Source organism: Leuciscus leuciscus, assembly GCF_965113295.1.
Source record: "Leuciscus leuciscus genome assembly, chromosome: 5".
NCBI lineage: Eukaryota > Metazoa > Chordata > Actinopteri > Cypriniformes > Leuciscidae > Leuciscus > Leuciscus leuciscus.
The window spans coordinates 35,532,473-35,556,262 of record NC_138729.1 but is presented as its reverse complement, the minus strand read 5'-3'; the positions used below and the strand labels follow the sequence as shown (position 1 = coordinate 35,556,262).

Sequence of the window (23,790 nt, the reverse complement as noted above, 5' to 3'; positions counted from 1 at the left end):
TTAATCATTAAAAACACTGAAAGCTTTATTTCTCACAGATAGGACATTCAAATTCTGTGAAATTAAAATTCATAGTGAAATTTCAATAAAAACAGATTAGAAAAAAGCCCTGATCTCTGCTCCTGAGAAGACAGAGTAAAAAAAAAAAAAAAATTAAATGGCTAAAAAAATTAGCCAGTAGAACTTGTTCATCTGTTCTACTTACAATTTCATTTTACTCATGGTATTCGGCTAAAAACCCTTTGTTTTTAATACCAAGTATATAAAAATGTACGCTTAAAAATGTCTATTAGAAATGTCTATTATGCTAATGTCTATATCTTGTACAATTAAGGAGCCTCTTCATCATCCTAATAAGAAAAAACCCTGTGAGACATGCATTCGGATACAAAAGACCATTGATTAAATGTCTTATTACAAAATATCCTCAATGGCATGGCGATAAAATGATGCTGTATCTCTGCACAAATTGTCCTCACTTGGAGCTGAGATTCAGGAAATTATGCGTTGCACTCCTGACCATATTTATTCGTTAAAGGCCACAGCACATCCCGAGTGGAGGCCTCAGGGTTGAGTAATTGATATAGCCGTGTTAGCTGACTGAATTTGTTCCACCTGAGCAACGGTCTGATCACCTAGCATTTGGACTGCGCTGTCTGCGTGGTTCTGGCCTGGAACGGTCTCAGAGTATCTACATTTCGTAGAACCGCACTGACAATGGAAGTACTTTTTCTTAATTTGCCAATAGGGATCACCATAGTCAAACCTGATGAAAGAGAAAAGAATGGATAAATACAACAAATATTAAGGGATAAAAGAAGCTAGAGGCTTATAAAAAAAAAAAAGTTATAAAGGTTTACCCAAGCTCGTTTCCAGCTTGAATAGGCTTGCTTGCATAGAGTGCAATTCGAGGAAAGCGCATGTCCTGGTGTTTGGTGAACACGCGGACAGGGAACAGATTGGGTTCGCAAAGATGATTCATAAACCTACTAACATTACCATAGAACTGGGCATCAATGCAGTAGACCTCTCCAACCTAAAAAAAAAAAAAGTCACCATTAAATACACACAAATAAGAAGCAATTCAAAGTGTGCTTAAAGCTCCATACACATTTTAATATACTTTAGCGCCCCCTGGAAGTCACATGTATGAAATGCATTTTCTAATCATTTCTAAATAATTTTTGCTTTCTAAACTTAAAGTTTTGACAAAACAAACCTCTAAACTTGCCTTATTGTCTAGGTTGAACATGTATGAGTCATTTTCCCGAACATTAGCTTCTCCATCTGAAATGATTTCACCTGCAAACCTGCACACAGAGCAAAATCCGTAGGGCAAAAGTATTGAACCAAAACAGCATGAGATTAATCATGTGTGAATAATTAATAATTCCCCTAATGGCTTTAATTTTTGTAGAAATTGTCACATTAAATGAATATGGCTGAGACTGGAGTCAGTAGGAGGGTTTTTCAGAACACAGGCTGTGTGTGTAATTTTTTTCACAGTAAAACACTTATATACCAGGTTAAAGGGATAGTTCACCCAGGAATAAACATTTTGTCATCGCTTACTCATCCTCAAGTTGTTCCAAACCTGTATGAATTTCTTTCTTCAGTTAAACACAAAAGAAGATATATTTTTAAGAATGTTGAAAATCAAACAGTTGACTGTAGCCATTGACTTCTATAGTAGGGGAAAAAAATACTATGGAAGTCAATGGCTACCGTTAACTGTCTGGTTACCAACATAAAATAAAATATCTTCAATTTTATAATGTGTAGAGACAACTATAATAAAAGCCATTAAAAACAGTGGTATCCAAACAGGTGTAAAGCAACTGATCAGAAGAGAGGGTCATACTCGCATACAAAGGTTCCCTCTGGAATATCCTGCAGTGCTCTGACCCCCCAGCCCATCCTCTCAGTCCTAAACACCTGCAGTCTCACCCTGAGGATTAGAAAATTATGAAGTTGTGAAAAATATTCTCTGAATGTGTTGTAAACTCTGTATTTATGCAATCATATGCAACAATACATATATATTAGTTATAGTACCGAAGGCCATTCTGTATCACTCTATTCCGGCATGTTCTCCAACAGGAACAGGCGTGGTTACACTCAAACAGGAACGGTGGATCCTTTCTGCAGAACTCTTTCAGCAAGCGGCCATCCTGGGTACCAAGATATCATAAATACAGATTTTAAGAATCATTAATAATAAGCATTACTCATATCCCCCTAAAATCACAAGGCCAAGATGACATCACAGTCATGGTTAGTGACTAGTAGCGTTGTAAAACAGCAGCAAAAAAAACAGGACTGACATCAATTGTTTATATGTCACTGTATTATTACCATGTGATTTAATCCGCTTAAATGAATAATTTAGCACTAGCAGCATCTTACCGTGTCATACCAACAGCGCATGCTGAGCTGGCTACAGATACAGCCGCTGGACGCACAGTCATCTTTACAACTGCAGTGCTATTCCAGTGAGAGAGAGAGAGAGAGACGAGCATTTCATATAGCTGTAATAACAGCATTTACCTTGTTATGGCTTTTGACACTACAACATCCTCTTACCTGTAAGTGAGTTATGTTTTCGTCTATATTTACTTGAGATGTAAAACAGTTCTCTGGAACATATTTGAAGTTGCTGGGGAAGGGCTCAAGGTCCACCCCATTCACGCAGGGCACAGGGACGTCCTCGTAGCCTCGGGACACATCTCTGAAACACCACACACAACAGTAACGTAAGATTTACCCACATTCTGTCAAATATTTTTGGTGCCAATCTTCCTTCTAAGCTGCACGTGTTCAGAAATGTGTGGAAACTATAGATTTATTGAAGTCAAGCTAAATGAATGGGATAGTGATTCAGCTGTAGCCAGTCTTCATAGATTTTTAGTATGGATCTGAAGCTACAAAGAATCTTGTTTGGAAATATGCAGCACTGATTAATTAAATTCCAAGCACTTTCAATTGCACTATCAATAGAGAGTAGCAAAAATAATAGTTAACAAAACATGGAGGCCTAGTTGAGACAAACTAAATCCATAAGAACTCCAACAACATCTACAAGATGCTTGGAGAAAGGACAGAACTTCTAAAATTCTGAATGTGGTCAAACCCTGATCTGATCCAAGATGTAATCCATGTGTTCTTGCATTACCTGCAGAGGAGTCTTTCTCTGAGGCCATCTCTGCCTCTCCTAGCATCTGTCAGCTTCTTATTGGTGTTCAGGATTGTCCACATCTTAGAATTTATAATACAGCAGTCCAAAGGAGTCTCGCCGTCCCTGTTCTTCAGATTTACATCTGCTCCTCGAGACAGAAACAGCCTACAGACAATGCTTCAGATTATTCCTGTACAACTGACAGATTCAACTACAAACCTTTGTAAATTCTTTGATGATACAAACATTAGGGCCGTGACACACCAAGCCAACGGTCAGCTGACGGTCAACGTCAGGCCATCGGTGAGCGTCTTTAGGGCTAGTTTTTGAAGTATGTCCTCACGTCGATGGCAGTTCGGCCGATTCAGCATGTTGAAATCACTCTGTTTACGGTTTACTTTATTTAATATTTGTATATCTGCAGTCCTAGTTTTGGCTTCTCTTTTTGAATGAGAAATATACTAGACTATTGATACCTACTGATATAGACAATTATTTCCTTACACGCAGTGCTAGTTCAAGCGCAGCTTTATGTCACAAATGCAAACGCAGTTGGCTTTTGTCGCCGCTAGTTCTTTGATGTCAGCTTGGTGTGTCACGGCCTTAAGATTCATTCAGGGATTCCCAAACTGGGGTTAGTGAGGGAAGGTGACTGCAGGAGGTTAGGGAGTAAAAAAAAAAAAAAAAAAAAACATTACAGAAATAAATCATAAACACGTAAAATGTCAATACTGACCATTAAAACCAATCTAAATGAAACACTTAGATAACCGTTAAATGCATGAATGTTTCACCATTCATTATTACATATTCGGGACATATCCAAAAATATAAATTTTGGATCTTGGAACTTGAAGGGTTCACTTTGAGCAAATGTTTTAAACCATCATCACAGTCCTTGTCAGAGGTCATTTCCCAGTACATTCAGCATCTGGCTCATATTCCTACAAAACTATAGTTTTCAACGTCTTCAAAATAAAAATTTTGACAGCTTCTTCACCAGATCCACCATCAAGTGACAGTGACACTAATATCTGATTGCGTTCAGTACTTGCTCTACAGTAAATCGCCATTTGAAGCTTTTCTGATGATACTTCCTATTCTTTTGTTTTCTGCCTGCCGTAACTACTAGTGAAACATCACTTCATCATTGTGTTTCAGACATTGCCACCTTGTGGAATAAAGGTAAATAAATGTGAATTTATTTAATTTGATCTAATTTATTTACACTTATTCAGTCATCAAACATTCAATTATTGTTGTTAAAAAAAAAAAAAAAAAACCTTACACTGGTACACGCCTTTGGTCGTTAGCGACCCTATACAATTTAATTTTACAAAAAATGAATGGGAAACCAAACATTCCTTTATAATTTTTTCTTGTTATACTGTTTATAATGAATTGATTGAGGAATACTAAAAAGGTTGATGTCTAACTTTAAAAAATTAATGAGGAGGGTAGTGAATTATGTCCCGAGGTATGTCCCTAAAGACCCGAGGTATGCGTTTTAAGTGTTAAAAATATTTGATTTGATTTATTTTTTATTATTTGTTTGTTTACCTGCATGTCATGTGAACATTAACCAACATCAGAGGTTGTGAACATACAAATTAAATAACTAAAATGTTAACTTAAAATATCGGGGAGTAATGCAAGCAAATATTTGAGATCAAAGGTGTTCGCCTGACAAAAAAGTTTGGGAATCCCTGGATTAATCTATTTATTCTGTATAAGTTGTTTAGATATATGTTAATAGGGAGCATAATACAGAGACAGTGTAAATAGGAGGTGGACCACTACTAAAAAAATGAATGGAAAAAAATACAATAACGCTCAAAATTAAGGTCAATATATTTTAGAAATTTCAGTTATCCAATACATCCAAAATTCATTTATTCAAGCAGATATGAAATGTAATTGTATGCCTATTGCCTACAGAGAAATCTGGAGTGATTCCTTTAGTGTTACTCAGTTGGCCTCGAGTAAAATTACTTCCCTTAAAGTGGGAATAACATTAATAGTTCCTTTATATTACAGGGCTTGTATCATAAAAATACTTTTGTTTCCAGTTATTTAGGTATACTCTCTCTGTTCTACACTTACATTACACAGTCCAGCTGGTTCTGTCTGACAGCGATGTGGAGAGGTGAGTCGCCATGGATGTTCACAGCGTGTAGGTCAGATCTCTTGTCAAGCAGCAGCTGAGCGATCTCATCACAGCCAGAGAACGCTGCCCAGTGGAGGCAGACATTCTCCTCCTAGAAATCAGACCACAAGCAACATACATCTCTGGTGGATATATTTTCAAATCCATCGGTATACTCTACCGTTCAAAGGTTTGAGTTCAGTAAGATTTTACTTGATTTTAAAAGAAGTCTCTTATGCTCACTAAGGTAGCATTTATTTGTTAAAAAATACCGTCAAAACAGTAATATTGTGCAATATTACAATTTACGGTTTTATATTTGAATATATTTCAAAAGGTAATTCACTCCTGTGATAGCAAAGTTGAATGCAGTGATGCATTTGTGCAGTCTCATTTTAAAGATCATCAAACAAGGTGAGATAAATAAGTGCATTAAAAAGCTGAAATACGCAGACACATACCTTATCTCTTATTTGGACATCAGCTCCTGCTGAGATCAGCATCTTCATCTGCTCCAAACGCATATTCTCAGTTGCCCAGGTAAGAGGAGCCCACCCGCCATCATCCTGACCAGAGGAACCCATAAACCCATTATTATTACAATCTCTTTAATAACAGCACTCCAGTATCCATACAGCATCTAACAGTGGGTAATTCTGCAGTTGAGTACTCTACATCCTCACAAATAATTTTTTTTATTTACTGGTAAATAATAAATATGGCATGTACACAAAATGTATATTTTATATGCCAGTAACAAACTTGTGCACAGTGTTACCTTACAGTTGACGTCTATGGATGCCATGGAAAGGAGATACTGCAGCACACCTGTGTGTCCTCTTCTGGCTGCCAAATGAAGACATGTGGAGCCTCTCATATCCTGTAAGTTGAAGCCATGAATTACTAGATTTTAGACATGCAAAAGCCTTGGCATACAAGTCTCAGCATGTAGTATAAGATAACCATACCAAAAAAAAATTGTATTTCAAAGTTGTATGAGAGATAAAGGGCTGCCATCGTACCTTATGACCAGTAGAAGCACCAGCTTTCAGCAAGTATTTCACTGTTTCTAAATGATTGTTCTCACAGGCGTACATTAGAGGAGTTCTCTGCTCCACATCACACATGTCCAGGTTTGCACCAGCCTATAGAAAGATAAAGAGATCATTCGCATTACTAAAATCCAGCATTCATTAGAACACATTATATTAGATCTAAATATAAATATATAAAAGTAAAATAAAAGTAATTTAAGTTCATAAACATGTTATATAACATTACATATAAAATAAAGCAATGGCATCAAATACTCCACAATACCATTCAAGTGTGGGTCAGTACAGTGATTTTGTTTTGTGTTGTGTTTTTAAAGAGGGAAATTAAAACTTCAATTCAGCATTCAAGGTTACATTTCTCAAAAGTGACAGTAATTAATTTTAATATTGTTACAAATAAATTATTTTTCAAATAAATGCTGACATTTTTATTCATCAAAGAATCCTGAAGAAAAAAAACACCGTTATGTGAAGAATGTGAATGTGAGAATATCAATAAGCACAACTGTTTTAAATTGTGACGATAAGAATACATTTTTATTGAGCATCAAATCAGCATATTGGAATCATTTCTGAAGGATCGTGTGACACTGAAGACTGGATTAATGGCTGCTAAAAATGTAGCTGTGTCATTACAGGAATACATTTCATTATAAAATAGAAAATTATTTTAATTTATAAAAAATATGTAACAATATTATTGTTTTTACTGTATTTTAGATCAAATAAAAGCATATGCTCATGGTGAGCATAAGAGGCTTCTTTCAAAAACACACAAAAAAAAACTTGCCAACCCTAACTGGCGTTTTTTAAAGGTATATTTAAAGGAACATACTGTAGATAATCCTTGAATGTGCAGTGTTAGCATATGCAGTACCTGCACTAGTATATGGCAGATCTCTTTATGGCCCTCCTCAGCAGCACAATGCAGGGGAGTCTTTCTCTTCTCGCTGTCCATCCGCAAGTTTGGGTCCACACCTTCTACTGATTACCATCAAAACAACCACACATATCAATCACAAAGCTGTTTGTACTATCATGCAGATATATATATATAAACTGATTGCCTGAAAAAGGTCTTACCCAGCATATGCAAGATCCTCTGGAGCTCTCCTCTCTTAGCAGAGAAATAAAGCTGCTTTGGGGGCAGCTTGAATTTCTTATACCTTTAAAAAATATGCAATAATTGTTTTAAGTTTAGGTAACAAAGCAAGTCTACAAATTGTGTCCAGTCAAATAAATAATAATAAATAATGCACTTATTTAATGATACAGGACCAAGATAGTAGGGATACTTACTTCCCATCCTCCAGTGCATTTAAAACACTTTCCATTGATTCTTTAGCAGGGTCAACAGCTCCACCAACAGTTACGGAGTCCAGTTTAGCCCTGCTGTGAGAAACAATCATAACGTATATAGAACAAAGTAACCAGGGTGAGCAAACACATCACAACATTAGACAAGTGAAATAAGCTGGGAATAAGTCCAGTTAAACACAATCAAACACCAGGATCTAAACTTACTCCATTAAGGCGGTGTCTCTTTTGTGTGCGGGCACAGCAGCTGTTGGCACTGCAGTTACACAGTCAGGTTTGGGGATCGTGACCTCTTTAGCATGGCTAGCCTCCTCGCCGCAGTGGGGGCAGAAGACCTGACCTCTGATCAGAGACGCACAGCTCCGGTGAAAGCGGTGAGAGATGTTCCCATCTGGCTGACATTCCATAAATGTCCCCTGGATTAAACAGACCGCTATGATATTACTTTTGCCATTTCAGTGTATCAGGGTTTAATGTCCATAACTGAACTATTAAAGGTGCACTCAGTAATATTTCGTCATTAAAAAGTGCAGCCCCTAAAGGATTTAATAGCACTTTTAAAATCATGCACACCCACAAGACTGGAGTCGTGTCAGTGTGCTAAAAACACTTATTAGTCATGGCTGAGTGCTAATAGCTGATAAAATGTGATAACTGCACATTTCTATAAAGGCATTCCAAGGCCAACACAGAAACTATTCCCCTAATTGTTTAGGTGTGCAGTGTGCACTATTTAAAAGAATATACATTAATAATGTTGGGATACTTCTCAAAAAAAAAAAAACTTCATACACCACTGATTTCTTTAGAATAAAATGACTACTTTCATTTAGCAAGGATGCATTAAATTGATCAAAAAGTAACAGTAAAGACTTTTACATTGTTGCAAAAAAATCCATTTCAAATAAATGCTGTTCTTTTGAACTTTCTATTTATCAAAGGATCCTAAAACAATGTCACATTTCCACAAAAAACGTAAACAACATTGTTAACAAGAAACTTTTTTTAAGCCCCAAACCAACATATTAAAGGCCCCGATATACTTCAAGCAAAAACGAAGAATGAACTGATGTGACGTAATTTCGAAAACAAATCTTTCCGGAAAAGTTCACTCCGGCTGATAAACACCTCTGTACTACCATTGGTCCGTTGCGATTACATAATATGTAGGTGTAGAAGGTGTAGAAAATGAAGTTCTTCTGATGAAACGAGACTCTGACACTGTTTTATATGTTTCATGTTTAATACGGTAAAGCTGCTTGATTTTAACAGGGTTCCCACGCCTTCGTTAACTTCAAATTCAAGGACCTTTCAAGGACTTTCCAGGTCCAATAACCTTAAATTCAAGGACTTAATGTGGGGACACATTTCAAGTGAGAGCAAGGTTACATCATGTTACCTTGTAAGATACATTGTTACAGTTTTGCGCACGTACATAATGGCAACATACAACACAAAGTACCTCACGCGAGAAACACTTAACGTAACGCGTAAATGCGCTTAACTAATGTAAATAAAGCAAGCTAGTATGCATAGGCCACGAAGTGTTGGCGAAATAACATTAGCGAACCGGAGGGAATATGGAATTTTTTCCAGAAAACTTCTTGCACAAAATAAATTCAAGCACTTTCAAGGACCTATATCTAATGCATGTTTATTTTCAAAAACTTTCCAGGGCCTTGACATTTTTTTTTTTTAGATTCACAAACTTTCAAGGATTTCAAGGGCCCATGGGAACCCTGTTTTAAGCAATCTATTGTAGCCTATAAAGTGTTGTATAAATAAATGGCCCAGCTCAATATAAATAATTCGAGTGCCGAATTGCAGAGCTCGGGCAGACATATCCACGTTGCTATGATCAGATGCCTTTCTAATGCTTTATTAAAAACTGCTTGCTGTTTTCTCAATTTTGTTGTGTTTATTTTGTTATTGATAGGAAAGCACACAGCACATATTTACATTTTCATATAAGCGCCATTCTCAACTGTGTGGGCGGGCGGTGTCAGATGTTCGATAACAGTATATCGTCGCTCACGTATTTCGAACTTCGTTTTACCCCTCAACAAAGAACGAAAAAGAGCATCACCGTGAGTATATCGGGGCTTTAAGGCTAAATCACACCGCACGACAAACGCCGAAAAATTACAATTCATCTCTCCCTTGGCATTTGTCAGGTCATGGAATGTCTGAGAAGTGATGTACAGTAATCTAGTGATTGTCTATGTTTGTCGGCATCTGTCGGTGCGCTGTGAATTGGCCGTTAGAATGATTTCTGAAGGATCATGTGACACTGAAGACTGGAGTAATGATGCTGAAAATTCAGCTTTGCCATCACAGGAGTAAATTACCTTTTGACATATATTTAAAAGTTAAAGTCATTTAAAAGTCATCTTTCAAAAACATAACTTTTGAACAGTAGTGTATTTTTTACTCACAGCCCTGCAGAAGAAACCACAGCCTGGGCAGCTCTGGTGTTTCACCATGCCCGCACGATGATCCTCGCACAGCACGAGCAATGGAATCCTCAGAGAGGGACGCATCATTTCCTGCTTCAGAATCACCTTCCGACATAAACTCAGCTAGAGAGAGAGAGAAAGAAAACCACATTCACTCAAAAATCCAGTTAATGTCCACTTTCTTGAAATCTACTAAACATTCAGTCAATCAAACACATTAGTATAATGCTATCACAAAGACATCACAATATGCTACAGTTATTTTCACACAAGTGTGTGAACGCAACTATATTTAGCATCCACCGTTGCAGCAGTGTGAATATAGCCAATTAGTTCATTTTGCAACCTTTCACAGATGGAAAATAAAAGAGATGAAGCATGTTCTACCTTTCCATCCACACTCTCTACAGCCATGCACTTGCCCTCAGCCAGAGTTACTACATCCGGGTTCTTCGGTGTCTCCATGCGACAGCTACACAGTGGAGGTTCCAACATGTCATCAGTCTCCATGTTCTCTTTATCCTCCGGCAAACCTGATAAACACAAAATACACCTGCACTGTTCAATTTAAGTATAAATAACTGGGTTTAAGAACTTGAAAGTAGATCTTTTACTGTTTGGCTACTAGAACATCCTATGCACTAAACTCTTCCTTCTCACACTAATTTTGTCCATGATCTAATATTAGATTAAGCGAATGTACAACAAAGGGTTGTTTATTTTTACACAAGAGTCTGCATGTATGTTGCCATGTGATCTTACTGCCTCACAAAGTCAGAATGTTCTGTCTGAAACCTGTCTCTGCTCATTCTGAGAACAACCTATCAGATGAAAACAAACAGACAGGAAGTATACGCATTTCATGAGGTGGCAGCATGACATACATAAAAACAAGCAAGCAGTGGACCACAAGGACCACAAGCAAGCAGTGGATTCAACAAGGTGCAGATATGCTCTACCTGAGGGAATTGGCGTGAACATGCTATCATGAGCAAGAGCATGTAGAGGCAGCTCTGTGTATTCTTCAGCATGGCCTTGTGGAACGCCCTCCGACTCCTTGTTCTTGTGCAGTTCTGCTGCATTTTCTTTCTCATCCCTTGAAGTTTGCTTCTCTGGTTTATCAGGACTAACTTTATTTTTGAATGCCTCCTCAATGGACATCTGCCCACCTTTGGATCCTGCTATATGCGAGGACTCCTGCAGAGAAACAAAGATCTTAAATGTTCAGATTTAACTGAGATGGATGACTCAATTTCACACACATGGAAGTAGTCTCTAATATGCCAGATATCAGACCTGCGCATTTGAGGAGGACAACGAGACATTCTGTTTCTTGGACACTTTCGGTTTCTTTTTGGGAACAAAATTATATAAGCCCATTTTTCTTTTCCTCTTCTTGGAGGCTGCAGAAGGATACAAACAAAGGAGCATGCCATTTGTTTTACTCTTGTGTGTTCTAAATTTAATTCAGCTTAGCTTTTTAGCTAAAAAAAAACCCTACCTGTTTGTGTTGAGTCTTTGAGTTCCTGAGGTAAAAGGAGATGATGTGTGGGTGAAGACTCCACGTCTCTCTCATTCACGCTTTTCACTCTGTTCATTGTCTTTGAATGTTGTTGCATTAACAAAAACAGACATACATATAATATATATATATATATATATGTATTTTTTTCATAACTTTGAGTTTAAAAAAAAAAAGAAATTAATACTTTTATTCAGTTAAGATGCATTAGATTGGTCCAAAGTGACAGTAAAAATATTTATGTCACAAAAGAGTTCCATTTTAAATAAATTATTTTCTTTTGAACTTTCTATTCATGAAAAATATTCTATTCTGAAAAAAATGTGTTTTGGGTTTTGTTTTCATTACTATCAGGGGTTGATGAGGGGGGGCTCACTAAGGTACTCATTTAATCTTTTCATTCGGATCAGAGGGTCCGCCCATTCATTTTTTCTTGTCCCGGGCCCCATTCATTTTACAACCCACCAGTACAAATTTTCAACCACATTCCGAAATGTCTTTTCGTCCCCCACACTTTTTGGAGATAATCAATAATCATGTTTTAATGCACCTTCCACATTTATAACTATGATTCCTGCAAGCAACTAAAAAGTAAATAACATAAGCAAGCAAACAGCAGGCTACCTTCAGAGCAGATGGAGCTGGTGCTGGTCTAACCATCGTTTTCCAAGCCAAACGTGGAGGAGCGGGATTCACAGCTTTAAACTCCTCCGGCTCTCTCTGAGCATCCCCTTCGTGTCTGGCTGCAGGTAAGAACAAAGTAGGGATGCTCTTGGCAGCATTACCAGACTCAGAACTCTGTGTTTCTGGAGCATCTTGTTTATCTTGCTGGATAGAGTCATGATTTCCTAACATGATGTTTTCAGCTGGTGGCTTATGGGGTGTCTGACCAGAGTGAAGCAGAAAGCTGGGCCCTGTGCTCTTCCTGTTGCCTGGAGAGCTCTGTTGTTTACCAGCTTTTGGAGCAGCTCCGAGGGATTTAGGCTTCCTGCCTCTTTTTGGAGGATTCGCAGGGTTTTCCATACCTAAAACCATATGTGTAATGAAATATAAAAAACTAAGGTATGTAAACAATGTGTGTGTGTTTTTTTTTTTTTACTTGATAAGTGAATCAAATCTGAAGAAAAATACCAGACACTGTTGTGTTATGGAATACATTAACTGAAGTATAATGACGGGAATGTAATTGTTTAGAAGCATGAATAACCTTGAAATCAATGAACTCACCTTTCTTGGACTTGGCCATGGCAGAGGGAACCTGGAGCAATCCAAGACCACCTCCAAGTTCCTTCCTCTATATGAGAATTTACAGTGTTATAATTTAAAATAGAACACAAATGTATCTGATCAATATTTTTTATTGATTTTCACAATGTCTATATTAATCAGTTATTTATTTATTTATTTTATAAATAAATATATATACAGTATATATATATATATATATATATATATATATATATATATATATACACACACACACTTACGTATGTATGTGTGTGTGTGTGTGTGTGTGTGTGTGTGTGTTTGTGTATATATATTATATATATGCAAATTATATTGTATGTTTGCAGTCTAATGGTTATTTCTTTTTACGTAAAAATGCATAAATAGAGCGATTACGGTTCTAGATATTAGTTATATATTTATTGGTAATTATAGATTTCTGAAGGGCTGCGTTTCAAAATCTAGTAAACTGTCTACCTAGAGCATTTTGGCCATCAAATGCTGTCTGATTAATCTCACCAGATTTTGGGACAGCCAACAAATCTGTATCTTTGGCCCTCTAAAATAAAACGCTAAATCTTCCTTTCTTTGCATTGCTGAAGAGACATACAGCCCACTATCATCCTCGTGATTTAATGCGTCTTATTAACTGATAAATATAACAAAAATGTTAATGTTTATGTCGGATGTAGCGCGCTCACAGTGGGATGAAACAATGTAGCTAACATAACACGCGCATGACATCAGCCACAACAGCACAATTCTATACGAAAACATGCATGCACCTATAAATACAACAGCATCGGTCTTGGGACATTCATCCGCAAAATAACAGCTTTGCTTAAACTTACCCGTTAACTTATGATGGTTTGCATTTTTGTTAAATAAGGTTCATTCCGAAAGTTTAGAGGTTTGCCTTCCTCTCTTTACTTCCCTGCTACATGCGCCCTGCGACTGTCATGTGACCACACAGCGCCCTCTACTGGTAAGGTGAGAGGTTGAGGATTTGGTTGGGGAGTACAAAAACAGATTTGACCCAACATGTTACACTCGAGGAACAACTTCTCAGTTACAAAAACGATAGTAATTTCTGTCAATATTTATCACTTTATTTAGATTCACGTATCACACGTATATCACAAAAAATGTATAATAATACATTCATTTATTTAAGATTCGCGTATCACACGTATATCACACACACAAAAAAGAAGACATTGTTTGTGTGGGGAACCTCAACAAATTTAGTCCAAAGAATTACCTATAGAAATTCATTAAAGTAAAACACCCTGAAAGTTATTGTATATTAACATGGTACACCTGACAGCTTTAAACAGTACTATTGTTACTTAGCAAGGTCTACCATCCTGTTGCTTTACCTTTGTCACTGATCTTCAATCACCACTATAGGCTTAAATGAAGCCTATCAAAGATTTATATCAATGTCACAAGAAACATCATTGATTCATTCCCATTCTGTTTATAAGTACATGGGTTTTCTTTCTTCAGTTATTGCAATTCAACTCAAATTTGCATGACATTGATTTTCAAAATAATTTTATTCATCTGTACATACATATAAATGCAAATCACTGCTTAAATACAAAAACTTTTTAACAATCAAGTAGTGTGCAATAAAATTGTCTTGAGGGGAAAATACTATCAAAGTCAGAAAAGAATAATTAAATACCACAGAACTTTAATATATTCAGTAGTCTCATATAATGAGGATGATTAGTGGATCCAAACATGGTCTATATATGAAGTTACTATTTCAATTAGAATTGGATCCTTCTGTAGCTTATCAGGAACAAAGAAAAACAAAGCCTGAACATACTAATAAAAGCAAATATACCTTGGAGGTTGTGTGATTGCAAGCATGTCCAAAACAAGGGATAGTCTAATAGTAAAAGAGTACTTAATACTCTTCCATGATAAAACTCCTAAAAAAAATTGTTAAATAACTTTTGCAAGAGGCAGATCTAATTTCCAATGACAAAAATGAAAAGATTTTCCAACTGTTTGGCATTATAGCTGCCAAACCACATCTGAAGTATTACACCAGGTCTAATATCAGAACTCAGAATTTGTATATTTACACATTTGGTTCAAAAGTGCTTGAGGTCTGCATTTATTATGAAGTCACAGGAGTGTTATCAATGTTTTCAATGTTTTTCTCCCTTCTTCCTTTGGTTGGGTAACATCCTATGTATTGAAGCCATCTTCATAAGCAGGTGGAGGTTCTGTCAAAAAAAAATCAAATCAAATTAATCATCAGGTAACATTGAATGATCACTGAAATATTATAATAATAGAAATTCTACATTTTAAATATTAAAATGCAAAACTAAGACCTGTTTCACATTGAGATTTTAAATAACGTGATCCACAGACTGAATCACATCATAGAACTAATAAACATACAATTATTCAAATGTTTCAATGGAATGATTTTCCCATACCAGGTGGATATGCTGAACTCCTATAGCTTGGAGGCAAGCTTGCTGAAGAGGACATTTGATTCCTGTTTGTGTCTTGAGGGCTGGAGGATGAACTCAATGGCAGCGCTGATAGGCCGTTCTGTCTCTGTCTGAAGCTGAGTCCAGGAGCGTAGCTGAATGCATTAGGGGACACTGCCGGCTGGGAGCCTGACTCAATCTGTGGACTCTTTGTCTTTTCTCCGTTGTAGTTAGCCACACCTGGAAGTTCAGGATACAGATCCGCTGGAGGCGCACTTGGGGACGCTACGTAGCAGCTACGAGGCCTAGGCTTGGGTGCAGGTTTTGGTGGCAGATTGGGAAGGGCTGTTTCAGCGGGAGACACAGCAGCAGGAGAAGAGGCAGGGGTGGGGTTGTTGCGTGGGGCTGGCATGGGTGGAACTGACCGGGAGGAGGAAAGCTTAGTGGGATCCACTGCGACATTTCCAATGTAAATGGGCAGAGTTAATGACACCTCTGGGTATTTCAAATAGACCTGAAAAAGCAGAAGCAAACATGCAAATGACATTCATTGAGAAGGCGGCAGCAGGAAATACCAAATGTACTTTGCATGAACATCTGATAAGATGCATCTCTCTGATATACATGTTGCCAGTGATTATGTACAGCCACCTATTAAATGCTCACCAATGGAGCAAAACACTTACAGGACTTGCCGTACACTACATTATGTTAACGTAATATGCATAACAAAAACCTCACCTGAATGTAGTAGCAGATATGGATGAGGTTTCCATCAGTCAGGGAGGACTGATGAAGAGTTGGCACAATTATCTGCTCTTTCCATACAGTTTTATTCCCACCCTTAACTCCAGGTCCTTCAACCTCCGCTACTGCCCGCAAGTCATATGTCGGCTTCTTGGTATTATATGTCACTTTCTGAAATGAAAAGATGAGCAATATACGATCATATCATGATACTGACCACAGATGTAACTGCATATTCAACCACAACCATTGATAAACCCATATCAGTCAACAACTAATCTGTGGCGGCACGTCAGAGGAGGCAAGGGAGGCACAGCCAACCCAAAATTGGAGAAGGACGATTTAATGTTCATTTAAAATTCCCAGTCATTCATATAATTTCATGTCTCAGAATGCAAATGTCTTGTTTGCAATTTCACCATTATAACACCAAAAAATATCACTGAAGTCAGAACCACCATTGCTCTTCACCGATCGGAAAACTGCTAAGGTGAGTCTGAGGGCATAGAGAAGGGGATGGGAGGCAAATCCATAGCCAATCACCATTTCACTTTCAGCAGTTAGAGTGTTGAGAAAGAAGAAAAAAATCCACAGCAGAGGAAGCTAGCCTCCCTTGGTTTATCAACCAATCATTGTAGAAATGTAAATTACGTGATATTAGTTTGATAATGTACCAACTACCTTATTTATGGATAGAAAAGATACTAAATATTTGATCGCCAACAAATTTACCAAGATACCATTCGAGCAGCAGCTACAAATGAATTATTTTATGTCTAAAAGTGACCAAAAAAGCCATTTTAAGGCAGCTAATAATAATAATAATATAAGAAATCCTCAAAAGTGGATCCCCAGACTTCAATTAGTGTGTCTCTGTGCCTCCTCCATTTTAAAATCCACGAGCCACCACTGCTTATATGAATAATGGGCGGACATACAGTACACTACCGGTCAAAAGTTTGGGATACGATTTTTTTATGTTTCTGAATCACTTGTACTACTCACCAAGACTGCACATATGTAATCAAAAATACAGAACAAATTTTTTTTTTAAAGTCATTTATTTTTGCGATTTTTAGCAGCCATAACTCCAGACTTCAGAGTCACATGATCCTTCAGAAATCATTCTAATATGATTCCAATATCAATAAACATTTATTATTATCAATGTTGAAAACAGTTGTGCAGTTTAATATTTAGGATTTTTTTTTATCAAGGGAATGTTCAAAATAACAGCATTTTTTTTTTTTAACAGTGCAAAATTCTTTACTGTTACTTTTAATACATTTAATGCATCTATGCTGAATAAAAGTACTAATTTTTTTTTTTTTTTAAACTGACCCCAAACTTTTGAACAATATTTATCCCCCTGTAATAATACTGAGCACTGCTTTTACACACTACATTAAATGATTGAGCTCACTGAAAACATTTAGTTTGAAATATAATCTAATGCAGAAGAGAGTTTAAATATTTGTTGCCTTGTTTATTGTTATAATAGGATTCATAATCCAGATCACTAGCAGTCTATGACAGCACAAAACAATCAACAAGTAGTTAGTGTCATCTTACCTGCATTAGACTGGCAACCACATGGCCTGTTGACTTCTCAGATTTGTTTTCAATCTCAGCGGACACTTTAATGATCTGTCCAGCGATATACCCTCGCATGTCACTCTCAGCACTTAGCACCACTGTCCCACTCTTCACAAGCATGTATGAGAAATTCTTGGTTACAGAAGATGAGCTAGGTTCCTGCACAAAGCAAATAGTAATGTAAATCACTGGCACTAAATAACAGAACATGAATCATATAGCATTCAAGTAATCAAATTTGTGGTTGTTTTCTTTGGAGGTCTGAGTTGCACACATACCTGTATACCAGGTACTTCATTCAGGTTGACTGTGTACAACATAGAGAATGGCTTCTCTATCTTGTAGTCTTTTGCAAAACGAGGAGTCTCTATGAAAGCCCGAACTCTGTATATAATCCGTCCATAAGGCCCTTCAAATGAAGCTGGAGCAGCAGCTACAAAAGAACAATGAATCAATTTGGTGACTTCTCACAACTTAAGTTTGGGCTTTTTGCATTACAATAATGTTCTTTTCAAGCAAAAGATTTAAAAGGGTGCATTATGCTTTAAGCTCAAATATTTTTATCAAAAGGCTAAACCCACAGAAGCCAACGCTACAGCATGACAAGGCACGTTTCTCTAAGAATGCTATTGTTCTTTTAGGTGGAGCTGAAAAGTCTCAGATAAAAGCGGAACCGCAGATGGAGGTTTCGAATAGCAGCCGAGCAGTTCCAGACACTAGATGGGCTAGCGGGTGTCTTAGCTTCACATTGTGAAAAGAGTGAATAAAATGAACAAATATTAAGGAATCCAATTTAACCTCTAGCTCTGTAACAATTGACTGGCATTATCAGAAATTCCAGCTCTTAGCTGGAAAGGGTGGGACTGCACTGGAAATACTTGTAAAAAAAACCTCATGAAAACATCATGGATAAAAAGTCTCTTCCTGCTTTAGTGATTTTACTGATCACAAACAAAATCAGCTTATTTCATTTACATCACTGTTCAAAAGTTTTGGGGGATTTTTTTATGGGGGGGGGGGGGGGGGGGGGGGTTGGTTTGTTTGTTTTTTGAAAGAAATGTAATACAACTAACCTAAATATTGGGTTGATATTTTTTACTATTAAATGTTTGCACTTTTCAAGGATGCATTAAATTGTGCAATAGTGACAGTAAAGACATTTATAGTGTTACAAAAGATTTATACTTCAAATTAATATGCAGTTATTTTAAACTTTCTATTCATCAAAGAATAGAAAGAAATACATTCAGTTTTCACAAAAATAATAAGCAGCTGAAAATTCAGATTTGCCATCACAGAAATAAATGACATTTTAAAATATATTAAGTTATGTAAAAATTGTATTTTTACAACATTACTGTTTTTGCTGTATTTCTTTCAAAAAAATTTTTTTTTTTTTTTTAAACGTACAGACCCTAAAATTTAAATGGTTCATCCACATATAGGACAAAAACAAATTCCTTTATTGGAACTGAAAAATTATTCCTATATCCGTAAATTCCTATAATGGGTGACTCACATTTATTAGGTCATGATTAATTAGTTATACAAAGTTTAGGTTTCTTAGGCTTTGTTGTCCTGTTGCCGAGGATAAACATAAACAGTGGTTAAACTGACGAATCTTGAAGGAATGCAGGGCGACAGGTCAGTACAATTACATAAAAGTGTGTCATACCTGGCAAGAGAAACTTGAAGGGAAAACTGTGCTCGCCCTCTTTCAGAGTGCCTGGGAAACAGATCGGGGAGAATCAGTAAGGAATTTGAACAAGCATCCTGCCATTTAATGTGCGAGTAAGACCATGCCCCCTGTGTACCTTTATCTGCTATTGAGACTGAGCTGCTGAAGTACTGCTCCTCCTCTGTCCAGTCAGTGTCATTTGATTTGCTGGTCACTCCACAGAAGCCCTGGCAGTTCACTTTGATTGCTGATTAGGAAATAAAGACATAGGTCAGTCAAAAGAAATATGCCTACATCGATTCTAATTCTAATACTGTATGCTGAAAATGACATTTCAATTGACAAGAAATGATCAGTGCATGAGGTTATGTTGAATTCTTGGTAACAGCTATTTAAAGGAATACGTCATGGGTGTCAGCAAAATGACGACTGGGATTTTCTGGCACCAAAATGAGAGACTTGTTCCTTGACTTAAACTTAATTGGATCTCACTCTGCCCTTCACTTTTGACGGCAGGATGTTGCATTAACACATTCAGACTGTCATGGTAACGGACAAGAACACATTAAGCATACAGAGTCAACAGGGGAGGTCTAGAACATACATAGCAATGACGTTAGCAAATTTGTTTACTTCTCATTTCTCCATAAATGTTTTGCAACCTTCAAATCATTTCTACATACATCTTACAAGGCTAGCAACCCTTCAATTGCTACAAAATACATCTTACATGAAGAAATTAGCAGCAGGGCAAAGTAGACAGGTATTGCAATTGAATTTCTTTTGTACATGGAAAAATTGACCATGTAACTTATTTTATTTTTTATTACTTTTATAAAAACACATCAGTTCAGTAAATGCAGATAAATATAATTCCTATTTCTCCATAATAGCCTGTATAAAAACACCACAAGCTTTACATTTTTTAAAGATTATGATATCATTATATTTTCAGATTATGATAATCTGAAAAATATCAATGTGCACCAATCTCATATTTTAAATAAATAAATATTATTTGTATACACACATATATGATATACATATATGTGTGTATACATACATACAGTAGTCAACTTTTGAAGTGGATCAAAACCTTTCATCAAAATTATACATGAATTTTGAACAATACCCGTTCTTGTTTAGGACAACTTTGATTAACTTTTTTGATCCACTTCAAATGTTGTGTGCGTGTGTGTTTACATACATATAAAGTGTCTGTATTAATTTACATGTTCATCTCTATATTAATTTCTGCCAGAGTTTGGGGATTAGATTAGCTCTTTGTCACAGATTGTTTTTTGTACATTGATATTTTTCAGATTAGGTATGTTTTCTCACTATGTTTTTTCTCTGTCTCTCTCTCTCTCTCTCTCTCTCTACCCCCCAGATGCACACTGAGTGCTAGTAAGCAGAGATGTTACCACAGATACACAAGCAACCATGGGAAATATGTCAGAAGAGACTCTAGAAAGAAACTGGGTGAACAACAACATTCGGAATCTTGAGATTTCAATCGGACTTACTTTAAAAAAAAGAACGAGTAGTATTAAACTGACATTCAAGAACTGATGTGGGTGGAAAATTTTGTCCAACCATAAAAAAAAGCATCTTTAATACACCTGAAAAGAGGGCAAAACAGGGCATTGCTTGGGTCAAAAAAAAATCTAAACAATAAACACTCAAACAGTTATCGTTTCAAATACTGTCGGCTGATTTCACTTCTCCATGAAGTTGTAATGGAGACTGAGTGCGATTGTTATTCTTGTCGTCCTTGATCTGGAATGTGAGCGAACCAGTCCGGTGAGTATTCTTCATCAACATCTCAGCTCAAACAACAGACCAGCCCCAAACCACTGACAAAACCACATGACTTCTAGCTCAGCATAACTGTTACTGTTACTTCACGTGTGAATTTATATTTGTCATTGTTATTATATTTGAATGATCATCTGATATGACTGTACTCTGACGCATTTTCAGTCTTATCACATTTGCCCAGTCCACAGCAGTTCTCAAAAACAATGCACTTTTAATCATACTTCCTTGTTCACATTGATTTTTTATTTATTTACACAGGAAGAAATTATGTCAGCCTATTGGCCTTCAGTTTTTTTCTATATATATATATATATATATATATATATATTCAGAGATATTTCAGCTTGATCCCATGGCCAAGGCCCAAAGCACAAGTCAAACAGTAGCTGCATTTTCTTTATTGACAGATTTCATTGGTTACTTTCATATTAGTTTTATGGGTGTATAAACAGGTCAGTGCTGTACTGTATCTGCATAATACATATGAAAAACACATTCAATATGCGCACTATGCTTTTGGAACTGAACAGCAAGTAACAAAGACTTTATCAGATAGCTATATTTATTTACACTACGTGCTATTCTGCACATATACTACATAGTAATTCTTCTGTAGTGTAATTATGTATGCGTGTTATTTTTTATTATTCACTGTTTTGTCAATGCAATTCTAACAGTAGAGACATGCCAGTATAGTATACTATAAAGTCTTCAGTACTTTTAATGCAGAGCTGAATGTGGTGTGCAATTATCAATACAATACAATTATCAATATTGTACAAACACTTACAGGACAGGACAGGGTTTGGTGGGTATTACCGCCCCTTGTCTTGTCCTGTAAGTGTTTTTATAAGTGGAAACCTACAATTGAATTTGTAATTTCTCTTAATGACAATTATTATATTTTGATAATTTTTGGATAATAAAGAAGACTCCATAAAATGGCTTGAAAAGCGCAAAAAAAATGCTAAAGTCTGGGCAGAACATATTGAAGTCTCTTTTTCCAAACTTCAATTTTGATTTAGCATAGTCTAGTGGGATCTTTAAAGCTTATTTTACATCAAAATCTTAAATTTCTTCACATATATCAGGAAATCAGAGCAGATTTATACTCTCCTAATAAAATATCATATTTAATAAGAAACATTGAATATGTTAGGCTTAGCCGTGTCAGGATATCAGACCTTAACATGAACAGGTGTAGGCCTACTTAAAACAGGTGGTGGGTGAAAAGATGCATTATTTACCAGGCAGTCTGACCAGTAGGCTACTGCAGCAAACTGCATTTATATATGGTAGCCTACTGAGTCCAGATTGAAAATCTGCTTTGTTGAACAATTTAAAGGATGTTTAAATGTCTGAATGATTTGACACGCTTTAAGGGTTAAGACTAAATAGCCTATGCAAATAGCTAGTTCGGAAAAACAATAAACACCACAAAGTAGCTGCCCATGCGTTACAGCATTTCTTTCTTTACACTATTTTAAGTCCTAGTGCCTAACTTTTACTTAAATACAGGTCTTCGTGTGTTATAAATTTGCTCAGTCACGGTTTCAAAATACTGAACCTGATACCGAAACTGCGATTTGTTCACCTGGCACGTTATCGAAAAGTAGATCGAGATTAAACATTTAAAGTGTTTATAAACATTTATTATTGCCAATGTCCTTAAGTAGCCTAGCCTAAACTCGGTTTCTGATTTTACGGGAATTTAGGAGAACTATTCCAACAGAAACGAAAGCGCTTAGAGATTTAGGCACCATGTTGGTATGTCAATAAAACATCCGTAACAAGTTTCGCTCGAGTCGACGCCAGTTTCAGTCCTCGATCGTTGCGCGAAGACAAAATATAAACGTCCGAGCGTCAATGAAAACAACCAGTGGGCTAACATTTACGTCTGATACACAAGTAGGGTACTTTAAAGTGTAACGTTATACATGTTAAGAAACTTTTTTTTTTTAAATCCAGTAAAAACACAAAGGGTGGTTGCGGTGTGCTATCATTACTTTACCTACCTTTACATGGTATGGCCTGTGCAGTTGAGATTTTCAGAGTTCCACAGAGGGATTCGCCAGGACTATAAGCCGTTTTGTTGTTATTAAGAGTTATTTCGAATTCCTGAAGCTTTCCCATTCTGTTTTCTATCCACCGTGAACAGGTGGGTGAGCGATTCACAATGAATAAAGGAAATGCTTTACCTGTTGCCGTCGACGTCACGCACCTGATGTAGTGACGTCACTCGGAGTCAGGTGGTTCTCACCAAAAACATAAAAAAGCCATATAAAAAACAAAAACAAACTTACAAAAAAACACTGAGCCATTATCCTGCAATGGCACTGGATGTTTCTGTGAAGATTTCTAGAACACTGGACAAAATTATAGTAGCCTATTATTTGTTATTATTTTGTGGAATTCTAAAACTCAATAATAAAAAAAAAAGATTATGATCGGTCAATGGGGACTTTTCCACTCTTAAACTTTCAGACAAGCCTAGCCCTAAATGTCATTATGCTCTCCTCCTATTTTTGACTAAACTAATCTATTTGTTGACCAATGTTTTTCCAGTAGCATGAGAAAAAGAGAAAAAAGAT

General features: G+C 36.5%; 2 protein-coding genes across 3 annotated transcripts; both read right to left on the bottom strand.

The window, feature by feature from the left end:
* On the bottom strand, positions 1-13,889 carry ehmt1a (euchromatic histone-lysine N-methyltransferase 1a). 2 transcript variants are annotated; one of them, XM_082169287.1, is made up of 24 exons: positions 13,750-13,889; positions 12,899-12,965; positions 12,296-12,696; positions 11,651-11,750; positions 11,446-11,552; positions 11,109-11,346; positions 10,537-10,682; positions 10,129-10,272; positions 7,901-8,109; positions 7,676-7,768; positions 7,460-7,542; positions 7,254-7,360; positions 6,344-6,466; positions 6,100-6,201; positions 5,783-5,887; positions 5,279-5,433; positions 3,173-3,340; positions 2,584-2,728; positions 2,407-2,484; positions 2,056-2,171; positions 1,862-1,948; positions 1,232-1,310; positions 861-1,036; positions 1-766 (listed from the first exon to the last, which is right to left on the bottom strand). In XM_082169287.1, exons 2-24 carry the CDS (start codon positions 12,915-12,917, stop codon positions 565-567), a joined length of 3,183 nt encoding a protein of 1,060 aa, XP_082025413.1. In that variant the 5' UTR covers positions 12,918-12,965; positions 13,750-13,889; the 3' UTR covers positions 1-564. The 2 variants fall into 2 exon arrangements, with proteins under 2 accessions (XP_082025413.1, XP_082025414.1); XM_082169288.1 differs by having other exon boundaries at positions 7,254-7,357.
* A 549-nt stretch (positions 13,890-14,438) lies between these two features.
* On the bottom strand, positions 14,439-23,392 carry arrdc1a (arrestin domain containing 1a). The gene is made up of 8 exons (XM_082169293.1): positions 23,215-23,392; positions 19,515-19,625; positions 19,376-19,426; positions 17,979-18,133; positions 17,677-17,859; positions 16,099-16,275; positions 15,361-15,871; positions 14,439-15,141 (listed from the first exon to the last, which is right to left on the bottom strand). The coding sequence occupies exons 1-8, from the start codon at positions 23,330-23,332 to the stop codon at positions 15,104-15,106; spliced, it is 1,344 nt and encodes a 447-aa protein (XP_082025419.1). The 5' UTR covers positions 23,333-23,392; the 3' UTR covers positions 14,439-15,103.
* Between the last annotated feature and the right edge of the window lie 398 nt (positions 23,393-23,790).

What these genes read in the sequence shown, in the direction of transcription:
- ehmt1a (XM_082169287.1), bottom strand. An exon ending in AATGCACTGGAGGATGGGAA is followed by an intron (nt 7,543 to 7,675) that starts GTAAGTATCCCT and finishes TATTTTTTAAAG; the next exon opens with GTATAAGAAATTCAAGCTGC. An exon ending in TGTTCAACCTAGACAATAAG is followed by an intron (nt 1,037 to 1,231) that starts GCAAGTTTAGAG and finishes TTTTTTTTTTAG; the next exon opens with GTTGGAGAGGTCTACTGCAT.
- arrdc1a (XM_082169293.1), bottom strand. Translation starts at nt 23,332, where the DNA reads ATGGGAAAGCTTCAGGAATTCGAAATAACTCTTAATAACAACAAAACG. An exon ending in ATATCTGCTACTACATTCAG is followed by an intron (nt 15,872 to 16,098) that starts GTGAGGTTTTTG and finishes CTGCTTTTTCAG; the next exon opens with GTCTATTTGAAATACCCAGA. An exon ending in GAGTTCAGCATATCCACCTG is followed by an intron (nt 15,142 to 15,360) that starts GTATGGGAAAAT and finishes TTTTTTTGACAG; the next exon opens with AACCTCCACCTGCTTATGAA.